Raw genomic sequence first — 13,449 nt, 5'->3', positions numbered from 1 at the left:
GAAATATTAATATCCCAAAGCTATTTTGCAGCAATTAACTGCATCCACTTTCTGTGCAAAAGCCGAATGTGGTATCAAGAAGCCACAAAAATGCTGATGTTAGAAATTGCTTACAACATTGGAAATATGTACATTCTTTAGTGTTAGGAATAATGTTCCAGCAATGGTACCTCCAAATTGCTGCAGAAACACACCCCCAAATGTTGTTTTTCTCTCTTCCAAAGTCCCAGGCCCACCTTGGGGGGGTGTGGAGGAAGGCAAACCTCTGCAGTGTCATGGAACCTGTGTCGGAGACCCGTAGAGATGTGCCGACACCTCAAAGCATACCCAGTTATCTCTGCTTTTCCAGGGACAAGCCTGGAAGGAGGCATTTGAAAGCAACTATTGCTAACGCTTGCGTGCTCGCTGGCCTGGAAACTTCCTCGATAACATGCACTAACGGTTCAGGATAAAGTCTTTCTGCAACTTATTTTTTTTTTTAATGTTTTCTAAGTATCTCACTGTCCACACAGCCGTATTTAATGGCTGCAGAGAACGGCAAGACAAAACTCTGCTTCCATGCACCGTTTGCAGGCTTTTCTGGTTAGTGGGGAAGCTGGGCTTGCCCTGATAAAATTACATACGTTGCAGACTGAAGAGGGAAGATCTGTCTGCGCGTCCTCAGAAGAATTGCCGATTTCCCTCCAAAAGATGTACTAATACAAGTTGTCAGCTGAATTTTGCTACGCGAGCTATTTGCTAAAAGCAAGCTGTTTCTTGGGAACTATTAACTTGATAAATCAAGTTGCTGCTAATGTAACTAAAGATATCTTGCTGGCATTGAGTTACTGCTTATCATACTGCGTCGTATTCTAATGGCAGTAAAGTGCCTGGAAAGCAATTTTATTGTTTATTCTTGTGCCCGTGTAAATAGCTAATTTATCCTAATGACTGGATGGGACATAATTGGGAGTGAGTTTTTGAGGATGTAATATGCATATTAATTATGAGTGTGCACTGGCCATCAAGAAGACTCTCTTGTCTCCTCGATCCTCTTAATGCTCGGTAAACATCATTATCTTTTCTAATGAGCCGTGATGACTGAAAGTAGTGCTGCTCTACTCTGGGAGTCTGTTGTAGATGTCTGGTTACCAAAACAATTTCCCCAGAGTGTTTTCAACAGATTAAAAGTGCGTACGGGACCTCCAGAGCTCCTGCACTTGCGAGATCTAACATTTTTATCTTTTTTTTTTTTTAAGGCTTATATCCCTGGGAAAGGAGGTAGCGTGGGTGGCGCTGGGGCAGTGTGTTAGGAAAGCCGGATTCTCCTCGCAGCTCTGTGCTTGCCTAGTCCCTGTGCGACCTCGGAGAAGTGGCTTTGCTTCTGTAAAGCAGGGCATGAAAAAGGGTAGTGGTTGCAACCAAAGGTCCTGGAGTGTGGAAATATCAACAGACTCTTGCTACAGGAAACCCTGCAGTGTGCTGCAGCCAGCAAAAGCTTCTGCGCTTTCCTGTTAAAAGGATAAATATGTGGGAGGGGGGAAAAACCGAAATTCAACTCCTAGGACAGACAAAATGCTTTTACACAGGGGAACCGTTAATCACCTTCACTGAGAGAATGAAAATACTTCGTAGCAGACGCTGTATCAAATCCATAAACTGCTATTACAGAGAGCACCTTAGAAGTGGCAGCGCGTTGTTGGCTTAGTGTTGCTCTTGCCTTTGTTGGAAGATATTTAAATATTTCATAATGTATCTTTATGAGTCCGAACTTAAATTTAAGTAACCAGTTGGTTCACTGCGACTATATTGCCTTCCACAGTCGGTTCACCTCGTTCAGCCGCTGTTTGTGGCTTGATCAGTTTGCAAGTGAAAAATAACCATGAAAGAAGTTAAGCCTGGTTGAAGCAAGTTTTTTTTTATTAATGCAAGCACATCCAGTCAAACACGGAATATCCTGCTTTATGGTACAGCTTTATATTTAGCATTTCAGCTCAGAATAGCAAAACACGGTATTTAAGGAATGTATCAAACTGAGGGAGGAAAAATAGAAAGGAACCAATGTGGATACTGCATTGATTTCAAGTATATACTAGGACTGATTGACTGGTGAAGTGCACATTCATGTGAAAGCTTTTTTTATACATTTACAGAAAGTGTTCTAAAATTGCATTTCAAATATATATTTTTTCTTAAATTTTAAGCATCCCTTTTAAATTTCAATTACATAAACAAAGCTGATATACAATCCCTCTTATAGTGTCCGACAATGTTACTAGCTAGAACATCTCTGAAAGTGCAAAACACTGTAATAATACAGTATAAATATTCTTACTCTAATCCAGGGCTGAAGGTCAGTACTTCAGCACAGGAAAAATAGCAGCAAATCATAAGAATTACCCCTTCCCCTTTTCTGGGCCGTTCTTGTTAACGGTTAGTATTCTACTTCTTCCTTCTTCATGGCATAACTTGCTTTTGTTTCCCTTTGATGTCAATGCTACAGGAATAGCAGAACGTTGATTTTTATCTCCCTTCCTTACTGCAACTTACTCTTCTAATTTTAAGCACTTGTCAAGGGGGGAGTGGAACAGGGAGAGAGGGAAGGCTCTTCAATTTTTCACCGTACTACAGGGCCAATACAGCAAGTAATTTCTACTAAGTGATTGCAGATGCTATATGGAACAGTGGCACTGCCCTTGGTTGTAAGCGCTCGGCAAGAAAAGTCTACTGGACCGGAATAAACCAGACCCTTGGTCCAGCAAGTCTTGCCCCTTCTTCAACAGAAGGCAGAATAAGATAAAACCCATCTACTTAGAGCTGATCATTTTTGAAGAAGCTTGTGCAGAGGTCCTCTGCGAGGCCCTGCAAGGGAGGCTGCAGCCACTGGGAACTCCAGAGGGCCTTGTTTTAAAAAAAAAAAAAAAAAAAATCTAATTGTCTGGCTCAAGTCATTATCTTTACAAATATCCAGCCCCCAAGTCGTAAGAGGACAATTACTGGAAAGGACAGTAGATATTCACGAGTAATAATTTGTTGGTTAAACAAAATAGTTTTTAATCTGAGCCTAGATTTTTTTTTTCTTCTTTCTGAATTCAGAGATCAGGTGAGAAAGTAAGTCCTGAACTGTCTGTGTTTTCCTGGAAATGAATACCTTGAATCTTAACATAACATGGGGTGCTCATTTGGGTAGCCAAATTAGGTGCAAACTCAGGGCTAAAAGGAGAAATTAGAAATGGTAAGCATCAGCGGGTTTACAGATCATCTCTAATTTTGGCACTGACTGGGGTTCAAAGGTTTGACCAATTTCTTGTGGTGTTTTCCCTCGGATTTCAATGGGTTCTGGCCCAGACCAGTTAATCCGGCCAGTTAATCATGGCTTGCAAAATACTAGGAAAAGCTTGTATCATAAGCTGGTCTTTGCTTTGATCGTCTGCAAGTGCAGACTAGCATTTTCGAAGGAAACAAGGGAATTAAATGCCCAGTTCAGTGGTGATGAACTCAAGCTTCTTTGGAAATTTTAGCCTTAACTTCAAATTGGACATCTGAGTTTACTTCCCTCTCCCTAGCTCATGTGGAGCCTGTTTTGCAGAGATAATCTAGGTTAGACATCATTCGCTTAAACAAAACAAAACAAAAATCCCTGATTTTTAAAAAGGAAAACGCAAACTATTCTGACAGCCAGAATTTAAAGGCTAGTTCCCAGAAGTGTTAAAACTTAGACATGTGTGCATCTTCACACATGCACGCACACATACTCACACACAAACGCACGTCCCCCAGCAGTTACCCCGTCTTATCTGTTTAAATCATGTAACAAAAATACGTTTGCTGCACCATCAATGTTACAGGCAGGGATACTCTACTTCATGTGCCATATTCTCCATTTTATTTAAAAAGTACATTGTAGCTGGTTTCGAGACATCCATATTTTTATTTTCTTTACTTCCAGTCCAGCGTAATAGAAGGTACACTAAACGATATCAGTACCTTGTAAGGCACTATTTTCTGATGTAGGAGAGGAACACGCTTACTGCAGATGTCGAAGGCCTTGACTCTACAAACACTTACTAACACGTGTGAACGGTATCACTGATGTGAAGGAGACCCTTCACCTCAAAGCTAGAGAGACGTGTGGAGTGTTCTGTACGATACTGGTCCAATGGAGTATTTAACCTGAACGCTAGCTTTAGTTGGGATGTGTGTTTTAATTTTTATTTATTTTGGTGGAAGTAATAAAAAATAAAAACTTGGATGCTGATAGAATAAGATCTCCCCAGGGATACCATCTCCCACGATACATTTCATCTCTGAGAACAGGGCCCTGCCCTTATATTTAAAATAAAAACCCAAAACCCTTCGCTTAAGTGCCTTAAGGTTGACATGTGAAATATTTACCACATTTTATTTCATAAAAGTTACCGTATATACAAAAGAGACCTCAGCCAGTGAGGTCTGTCTTAGCTCAGTCCAAGTCTTTCGGGCTGTAAAAACACGTTCATTCGATGTGCTTCAAAGTCTGCAGATCAGATCCAAAAATCTCAGGCTCTATTAAGCAGAGTTGTCCTAGAAGAAGAAGTAATAAAGAATAAAATTATCTTTTCTGTCACGACAAAAAGTTTTACAGTTTTGGTAAAGGCTGGCAACAGGTCTATCTCGCATCATTAGCTGGAAGCCTTTCTTCAAGGGATAGATTTTTCAACTGCTATAAACTGGAAAACGTCTACGAATTCCAGTAAATGTGCTGACTTTAAATTGAACGAAAACTTAACCTTTGTGACATTACTTCAGGCCCTCAAGATGCGCTCAGGCAAGTAACATGTTCCTCTGTCATCCTAAACTATTGCTTGCTGACCAGCATCAGATTTGATGCGAGGTACATTGTGTGGGTGTCATAAGTGACAAGCCTACGTGGACTTCCTAACAAACACCGGGATCACTGGGAAACACTGTCTCATCTAGGACAATACAGTCATAATGTAGCTCAGCTGCAGCTCAGGACCTATAGACTTCTTCATCCATTCTTTATCTGGTACGGATATGTCGAAGCTAAATGTTTTAACATGATTTACAAAGGTCTAAATATCTCTTTCTGCCTTGGCGTCAGTATTAGAAGAAATCTCATCTAAATTAACTGATCTCATCACGTACGTGGAAGAGGTGCTCATGTTCTAAGGAAGCTTCATACCTGAGTGTTTTCCAGCTGTCTTTTTCCATGTGGTTTTCCGGACCTTCACTTTCAAAGGATGCAATGAACAGAGCTAGTAAATAAAATAAGAACAATCAGATACATGGGTTCTTTAACTCAAGGGGGAAAAAAAAAGTTACAATATACCAGGTTTAACTTAGCAGACTTCATAATGAAGTTTATTCTCATCAGAAGCCGATACAGAAGTGATACTACTTACTTATCAAATGTTTTTTTGCGTGTTAATTTTTTTCATCTGCATTTCAACAAGTAGGAAGACTCGTTATAATGCTCAATAAAGGATTTTACCTTCTTCACTATAAATGGGTGCTGTGAGTAGGTAGCTCTGGATCTTCTTGTCTTTTTCAAAAGGGCACTCAACCTGCTTCCATGTCAGGAAATCATGAATCTGTCTTGAAATTTCCCAGAATTTCTGCATGAGGTAATCAGAAGAAGATTATCAAAATCATATTTGTTTTCTTTCAAATATTAGTTCCTTTGTTTCCATTTCAGAGCCTCTCAGTCTTGTTCTTATTCATGCTGCTTCTCTTATTATCGCTTACTCGGTGGTCGTCTTTGTTATCCTTTCTTCTTACTGCTCCCTTCATCTCCCCCCTCTTGCTCCTAGTTCCTCATCTGTTGTTAGCCTCTCACGTTTAGAACAGCGTATCCCTGCTACCCGCCCGGTCTTTTGCATTGAGTTCTTTTCATCATCAACCTTTTCTTCATATATAATGAAGTGCCATTGGCCTGTTTTCTGGGTCTTACCTCTAAATTAGCCCGCGAGTGGAATGGGTCAGTAAATGGTTTTTATTTACTTTACTTTTTACATTTCCAACCTTCAACTTAAACGAAATGTGACATATCTGATTTTTTCATAAAGCACTCTTTAAATTTAAGAAATAATCAGAATAACATATAGAAACTATAGATATCCTTTCCTTCCTAGGATTTTAAGAAATGTGTAATTACTTTGGGTTTGTCTCGTATATTCTGCGTGCCCCCTCCCCCTACCCAGCCTTAATAATGGCAAAAAACTTCAAAAGTACTTTTGCCAGGCTGCGGTCTTTTGGACATGTATCTTTATTAGTCAGGGAGAGAGAACCCAGAACCTGTAGAAACTCCCTTGAAGGCCTGCTAAATACCATTTCCTGGTTGCGCGTAGCATTTATAGCTACTAACCCGATGAGGTTAAATCAGCTAATGCTGATGATTTAGGGTGAAGTTACCTATTACGATTTGATCAGCTGTGACGGCTTGCTGCCACAGAAAAGCTTACTTTCCATTCTTTACCGCCTTCCGCTTCCCCCAATCCCTTTTGAACGTAAGGCAGGCGCGGGGCTGAGGAGTGGCAAATTTTTGTCCGCCGTCATACGCGGTACACTAAAATCCTTACACTTCCTGATTTCAAGTTCTTCCCTCTATTTTAAATGTTGCACGAGTACAACGGTCCTTGAAGAGATTTCCCTGTCCAAATGGCTAACATTAGACTATTTCTGTATTACTTAAGTAATTTTTAATGCTGGGGGTTTGGCTTCTGAAATTCTTATTTTCTTCTTAATCTCTTCATGCATCAGTTTTGGTAACAAATTAATGTTATTCCAATCGGTTCTGCTTATGTGAATTTTATGTTTTGTAGTGCATCTACACTGTACTTTCAGGTACAACTAACAAAAAAATAGTCTCTATTTCAGTACATTTTAAAACTAATCTTTTAACTGAAGGCAGTTACATTCCAGCAGTTTTATGGATTCTCTTCTGTGTGTGCAGTTGTGGATCTGCTGGAGATGTAATATAAAAAACGGCAACTGCAAGCGCTAGCTTTCACAGAAACTTGGTGAAATCACTTCCCCTAGATAATGATATCGCTTTATGGTTTTCTATCGCAGCAACGCTGAAGGAATTGGTAATATAATGAGCTAGAAGTTCAAAACTGGAAAATGTTTGTAATGTACAATGTTTAAGTAGTATTACAGTTTCTATAATAGCAAAGTCCTACCTTGAAGTTTATCTGCCCGTTGGGCAAGCGGTTTGTATGTATTTTGTGCAGAAAGTAGATATCTTTAATAAACAGGTTGAAAACTGGGATGACTATTTTCTCTCGATTGCTGTTGGCAGTCTGAGATCGCTGTGCTGCTCCTTGCAGGGCCGTGCGGTAATTACAAAAGTTGCTGGATGGGTCCATGTGATGCTGTTTTTATGGGGGGGGAAAAAGGCAGTCAAGTAATAATGTTTCCTAAATATAAAAAGCTTTGATCTAACCATCAGTGAGTTCATTCTTTATGAATTCGTTGGGCCCCTTTTTAAACTTTCAAGATAAAGTACCTTATGCTGATCAGGTCTGGATTCGGGTTTTTCTAATTTCTATCTTGTTTGAAAGAAGGGTTCTGTACTGGCTTTGCATCTGTGCTTTGCTTCAATGGTTAATGGAAGACTGAGGGGAAATGATAAATGACTGTCGGGAAAAAAAACAAAATTCTAACTTGCGGTCACCAATCTTTCTGATGACATTTTCAATTAAGTTTTGTTTTCATTCAGATCTCCACTAGATGGAGTACTCTAATTAGTTTTAAGGGTAGCAAAATGGCATTCGCTTGAGTGAAAACTACCTTGATGTTAAATTGGAAAAAATATGCTAGGAAGAAATAACCTAAAGAAAACTTGCATCCGCTTTTCACTGCAGGCGAGTAGGGAGTTTGAAATTCAGGAGACGCTCTCCCTAATATTTATATGCTGGTGACCGCTGTGATCTCTGACTTAATAACTCCACAGCAGAGGTTTGGATGAAACTATTTGGTGGATTTCTGTATAAAGTCTAAATTTTATACATACCTCTAAAACATCGAATTTGGCTGTTTTGACCTTGGACCAAGTTTTCTTTAGTCGTGCCACAGGACTCAAGTTCATGCCAGCTGAATGGAGAGAGAAGAGACAAAGAAAGAAACAACTGAGTTGAAAAAATATAGGGCTAACATAACTCTGTGTTTACGTATCGGCACCACCACACGTTTTGGAAGGCAGTTCAGCTTGACAAACAAAAGCTGTAGCTGACACTCGCCCACGCACACATTAATCTGTCACCGGTACATACTGCCCCTGTAGAAGAGCGTGTGCTGATGTGGCCAGCCAATTTAAGGCAAGTATAAGCATAGTCTTGCCAGTCAGGCTGTAAAATGGAGTGCCTTTTGTCATCTGTGTTAAGGATACTCACAGATAATAGCCATCATTGAGTTGAAGTTTCCAATATTGAAGCACTCTCTTGCCACATCAATGAAAAATTCCACCATTCTTGTACGCTGCTTTTTCTTTACAACCTGAAAAAAACCCAAGATCTGTTAAGAGGGAAGGGATGGCCTGAATTTTGGATGGGATGTTCAGGCAAAGGCGTTGTAATGGGTTGATTGAATAGACATGTCAAGACTATCCAGCTAAATCTTATGATGATATAGGCCTGAGGGTATTTTGTTATGATTAACTTTTTATTAAAATAGCAGAAGTATTTGGGGCTACTATCAATTATTTGTCTAGTTGTGGGGGAGTGTAAGTTTTTGTTTATACGTAAAGTTCAATGTCTTGGGGAATCTTGTACGAGCAAGCTGGACACTTTCAGCAATTTCCTGTTGCTGGAAAAGGGAGATAGCAGCTTCACGTTATCAGAAAGAATATATGCAAAAAATGTAAACGCCTGAAGAAGGAGGGGTGGGGAAAGCAGTGAACAGACTTAAGACCAGGGGCATGTAACCGGAATGTGAGAGAGAAGAATTGCCATGTCCTGATTTTCTCATTTTACTCTGTATACTCTTAAATGACCTCTTGAGAGCAGGTAGTGATGATGATCAAGTACACAAATTCCCGCTCATGCAGACATGCGAAGGATCTAGTAAGTGGTGCTGAACATCTGCTTTGCAAATTCTTTTATAAATTGCAAAGCAAAATTAATATAGAATCATAGAATCATTAAGGTTGGAAGAGACCTCTAAGATCATTGAGTCCAACTGTCAACCCAACACCACCATGCCCACTAAACCATGTCCCTAAGCGCCTCATCTACACGTCTTTTAAATACTTCCAGGGATGGGGACTCAACCACTTCCCTGGGCAGCCTGTTCCAATGTTTAACCACTCAACGTTGGTTGAGTGGTTAATATAGCACTGTCTCCAAACTTTGTTTCCAGAAGCCATCAATCTTTCTCGCTCTCTTTTTATCTTTTTTTTTAAGCTAGTATTACTGCCTAGATTACATTCATTCATCAATCTTTCTCATATTTAGATCTAGAAGTTTGGTCTGGCTTATACAAAAATGGCTCCTGAATGGTGACTGCAGACTACTTCACCAGGGAATTCCCTGTTCCTTTTAAAAACAAAACAAAAAAAACCAACAGCAAAATCTCATACCTAAATACTTCAGTTTCTGTGCCATATCAAAAGAAAATGGCTCAGTAGTCAGTCAATGGCTTGGCTTAGCCTTTGGTATGCTAAAACTTTTTGACTGGTTTACTAAATGTATTAGCCATACCAGCCAGCTCTGGAAGATGTCTTGGTGTGGTTTTGTAATAAGTTTCTGTGAGAGCAGGAAATCTTAAGAGATTAGGATCAATATATCAGACTTCATGAAACTGCACTAGGCCTGTGGATTTCCACAGAAGGGCTACTGACCGAGCAGGAATAGAGAGAAAACTTCCCGTTTGCTAGAATTGGAGCATATTAATAGGAATCTAAAAAGACACAGAATACACATGGGGAAAAAAAAAAGGTTTCCAGGCCAGTATACCTTCTATTTCTTTGCTTATTATAGGATAGAAGTTACTTTAACTTCTAATAAGGCTGTTCTCCCTCTTTTTTTTTTTAACCTCTCCAGTAGTCCACTTTCTTTCCAGACTTCTGAAGAAAGTTTGTTCCTGATTTTTTTTCTACAACAAAAATGAATATATGACAGTGATAATGATATCTAAATGCAGTGGAAGGACAGCTGTTTATTGGTAAATTTGCATTTAAAGATGAGTATCTCTGAGAATTTATGCATGTATTTAAAAAAAAAAAAAATCCAAAAGAGCTCCTAACTCAAACTCCACACAAGTTCCATTTCACTGCATGACTAATGCTACTATGGAAGCTACACAAAACTAGAGAATATATGCAATGCCCAACGTAGCCATGAACTCTTAATCATATAAGCATTCAAATAATGCTTGAATAATGCCGTTATCTTTAATTGCACTGCTAATATTTAAATCTCTGTTAGACCACTGCTTGCCTTTTGTCCTTAAGGCCAGGATCACTTTGCTATCTGTTTTTCTACGAATACCTACCCGACAAATCTCTGTAGCCACCAGCATGCTGAGACAATTGAACCAATTGTCATAGGCCTCCAAATTATAGGTTTTGGTCACATCGCCGCGGCACTGTAAGAGAACAGGCCACATGTTAATCCTATCCTGTATCATGATAAAGTCAACATACCAAAGGATTAACTTCCTTTTCGTGTCTTGATAGAATCTTGTCGGTTATTTTTTAAGGCACGAGCTTAAAGAAGGTTAGAAAATGTCAGCCTTTCTTGCGCAGGGTATACATACTCAAATCATGGAGGTTCTTTACCCTGGCTACTCTTTGCTGCTTTTTCCCTCCGTACCCCTTCTTGTACCTTGTGATTATCCAGGGAGTCCATGTGGCTGACAATCTGCATCAGATCCTCCGGGTAAATGTTGCTCACCCTTTCCTGTGTTTGGAGAGATGGGAGATTGTCACTGTACAGACAAACAGGGAGTTGAGTGAAAAATGCATCAATAAGCCAAAGTTAGGAGAACGTTTTGGTAACTTTCATTTTTCTACAGTGCAGATGTGTGAGGTGTTTTTATTTTTCGATTAAAACATTGGAGGCTTTTGGTGAAGCCATAGCAAAACTCATTGAGTATATTAATATTTAGTAAATGGAAAATGAAATACTTGACACAAACTAGTGTCTCACCAGTTCGATATAGGTCAGCTGCTGTGCCAAGATCAGAGGGTCACAGCACACGCTCAGGATGTCCTTTTGAGTTGACTGTGGCTTGGTTTTGAGGATGGTGCCTTTGTCAGTAACAGGTTGCCGGAATTTCTCTCTGATTTCTTGGTACTGGCTCCGTGCGGAGAGGGCCATCAGGAGATTCTGTGTCATCTGGCTAATGATCTTTTTTACTGTTCCATTCTCCTAAGCAAAGGCAGAAACAATGCAAGAGCTAAAGGTTTTTAGCAGTCATAGATCGCCAAACAATTTCTGACTGGAAAAAACAAATGCCTATTATCCATTTTCTTTCATCTTAACTGAGCCGATCATCCTGTGACAAATGAACTTGTCTTAACTGCCCGCACAACTCCATGATGACATTGTTACGCCTGCCTGCCTTCCCAACTCTGTTTCACTCGCTTGGCTGGTCTGCTCCTTGCGGCAGTTTTTGGCTAGTACCCCGTTTCAAAAGCATCTGGGTAAACAGCTTAAAAGTGGGTATCGTGAAACGGAGTTGAGCTGCTTGCACGAGGCTTCTTGGATCCTCTGTGTACCAAGTGCCAAAAAGCTCCTTCTCATTCTGATCAGACCCGCTGATGATCAAGTTTATCTAGCGCAGGCAGAATCCAGGGAATTCGCATTATGTCCACGAATATACCCCTAAAATACCCTGGCTTGGCTTTGAACAACTATAGCATCCAAAGATTTAGGTAAGAGCACGATATATATCCTGTTCTTGGACAACTAAAATGCCTTTCTGTTCATCAGGTGCAGATTTTAAACATAGAATCTATAAAGATACATACTGGTAAAGCCACAGAAATATAATCCATCTGCTCAGTGTTTTGGCAACTAAGGCAAGCTGAATTCTTTCTGCCATTGATTGTTTGTGTCCTACAGACATTTCTCTTGAGGTCAGCACTTTCCTACTCCTCCATCCCTCCTGTTACTGCTTTAAATGAGCCAGGTTCTCCAACCCTGTTCTTCCTGCTGCTGGAAAAACTAATTCTACCAAAAACAGTCCTTCTCCTCTTCCCGACACAATCATTCTCTTGCTTTCATGCAAACTATTTCTCTTGAAGTTAGCCACAAGGCTAACCATTAGTTTACAACCTGCTGTGTTGGTTTCTGCCAGTCAACTGGATGCGCTAGAAAGAACTGCAATGAATCTGTGATCGTTCAAAGAAGCCACTAATATGCAGTGATGATTGAAATTATGTAGCAGATGTGAGAGACAATGACTACCAAATACTTGTATATTGCATGCTATAATTAAGCAATAATAGTGTCAGAATGTTGCTTTACAAGGCAATAATCTGACTCCCAAGTGAAATCAAATGAAAAGCTGAAGGCAGTGTAGCTCGTCTTGATGAGGCAACTGGATTACCGCTGAACAGCAGCTGGCTGGAGCCATTTCGGATATTGTGCTACAAGTGTTCAGAAATGCCAAGGGAGCGTGGTGGTGGGACTAAAATAAAGCGCTAATTCTGCGCTCTGGTATGCTGAGTTTTCTATTGTAAACCACTTGACTTCAGCTGCTATGCCTGACTTACCCATGTGTCTGGGAGGAGGCAGACTTTCTAGATATGGATCGTGGAGAATCAAATTTGAAGGCAGGTGAGAGTATCGCAGATATTATGTGAAAGTGAACAAAGAAACTGCAGCGACATGAAAAACTATGGCTGGCTTAAGCTACTGTGAATTTATTAGCGTCTTAATACTTAGACAAATGCCCTTAGAGTTTTAGCAGTTTCCTTTCATTACTAGCCTTACCCTAAATTTTCTTACAGCTTTGGAAAATGTCAATGAGCATACAATAATTTGTCCTTGTTTGAGTTCAAACGAGACATTTGTACTTAATTTGGGGCGCAACCCTGGCTGTAGCTATAGCTATTTGGTTTGCTGTCTGATATCACTAGGACAAGCACCTGACCGCTTTGTGCGAGTTCTCAGTTTACATTCTATCCTATGTCAGGAGAATCATGTCCTAAGGGGACTTGTAAAAGCTTTAAAATACAAAATAACCCCCCAAACCATTACCGTAATCCCTTGCCGAAGCAGAGTATGGGTCATTTCTTGTGGCAACAAATACTGAGAGCAAGAGCTGCTTTTTGTCAGTGACAAATTGTGTTTCCTAGGGGTCAGATGTGGCATAGCTCTTCACCGATCAAACTTGACTTGTAGCCTTGTTAAGGGGATAAATACCGTGATGCTGTAATTAATGGATGTCATCAGATGCCTCAGACACCAGAGCACTGAGCCACCCCATGAAGATGAGTTCTTCTCAAATGACAATTTACTT

General features: G+C 40.0%; 1 protein-coding gene across 1 annotated transcript in view; it reads right to left on the bottom strand.

The window, feature by feature from the left end:
• Positions 1 to 1,877: 1,877 nt before the first annotated feature.
• Positions 1,878 to 13,449, bottom strand: part of RASGEF1A (RasGEF domain family, member 1A) — a 24,933-nt gene continuing 13,361 nt past the window's right edge. Inside the window, exons 4-12 of the mRNA XM_009332682.1 lie at positions 11,130 to 11,351; positions 10,806 to 10,880; positions 10,474 to 10,566; positions 8,376 to 8,478; positions 7,997 to 8,076; positions 7,164 to 7,355; positions 5,474 to 5,597; positions 5,165 to 5,237; positions 1,878 to 4,542 (exon numbers count right to left, since the gene is read on the bottom strand). Of these exons, the coding sequence (XP_009330957.1) occupies positions 4,518 to 4,542; positions 5,165 to 5,237; positions 5,474 to 5,597; positions 7,164 to 7,355; positions 7,997 to 8,076; positions 8,376 to 8,478; positions 10,474 to 10,566; positions 10,806 to 10,880; positions 11,130 to 11,351 (987 nt within the window). The 3' untranslated portion in view covers positions 1,878 to 4,517. The remainder of the gene's footprint in view (positions 4,543 to 5,164; positions 5,238 to 5,473; positions 5,598 to 7,163; positions 7,356 to 7,996; positions 8,077 to 8,375; positions 8,479 to 10,473; positions 10,567 to 10,805; positions 10,881 to 11,129; positions 11,352 to 13,449) is intronic.

This window comes from Pygoscelis adeliae, unplaced genomic scaffold (genome assembly GCF_000699105.1).
Source record: "Pygoscelis adeliae isolate BGI_AS28 unplaced genomic scaffold, ASM69910v1 Scaffold269, whole genome shotgun sequence".
NCBI lineage: Eukaryota > Metazoa > Chordata > Aves > Sphenisciformes > Spheniscidae > Pygoscelis > Pygoscelis adeliae.
The sequence above is the reverse complement of the archived record's forward strand: the minus strand, read 5'-3'. Positions and strand labels throughout refer to the sequence as shown.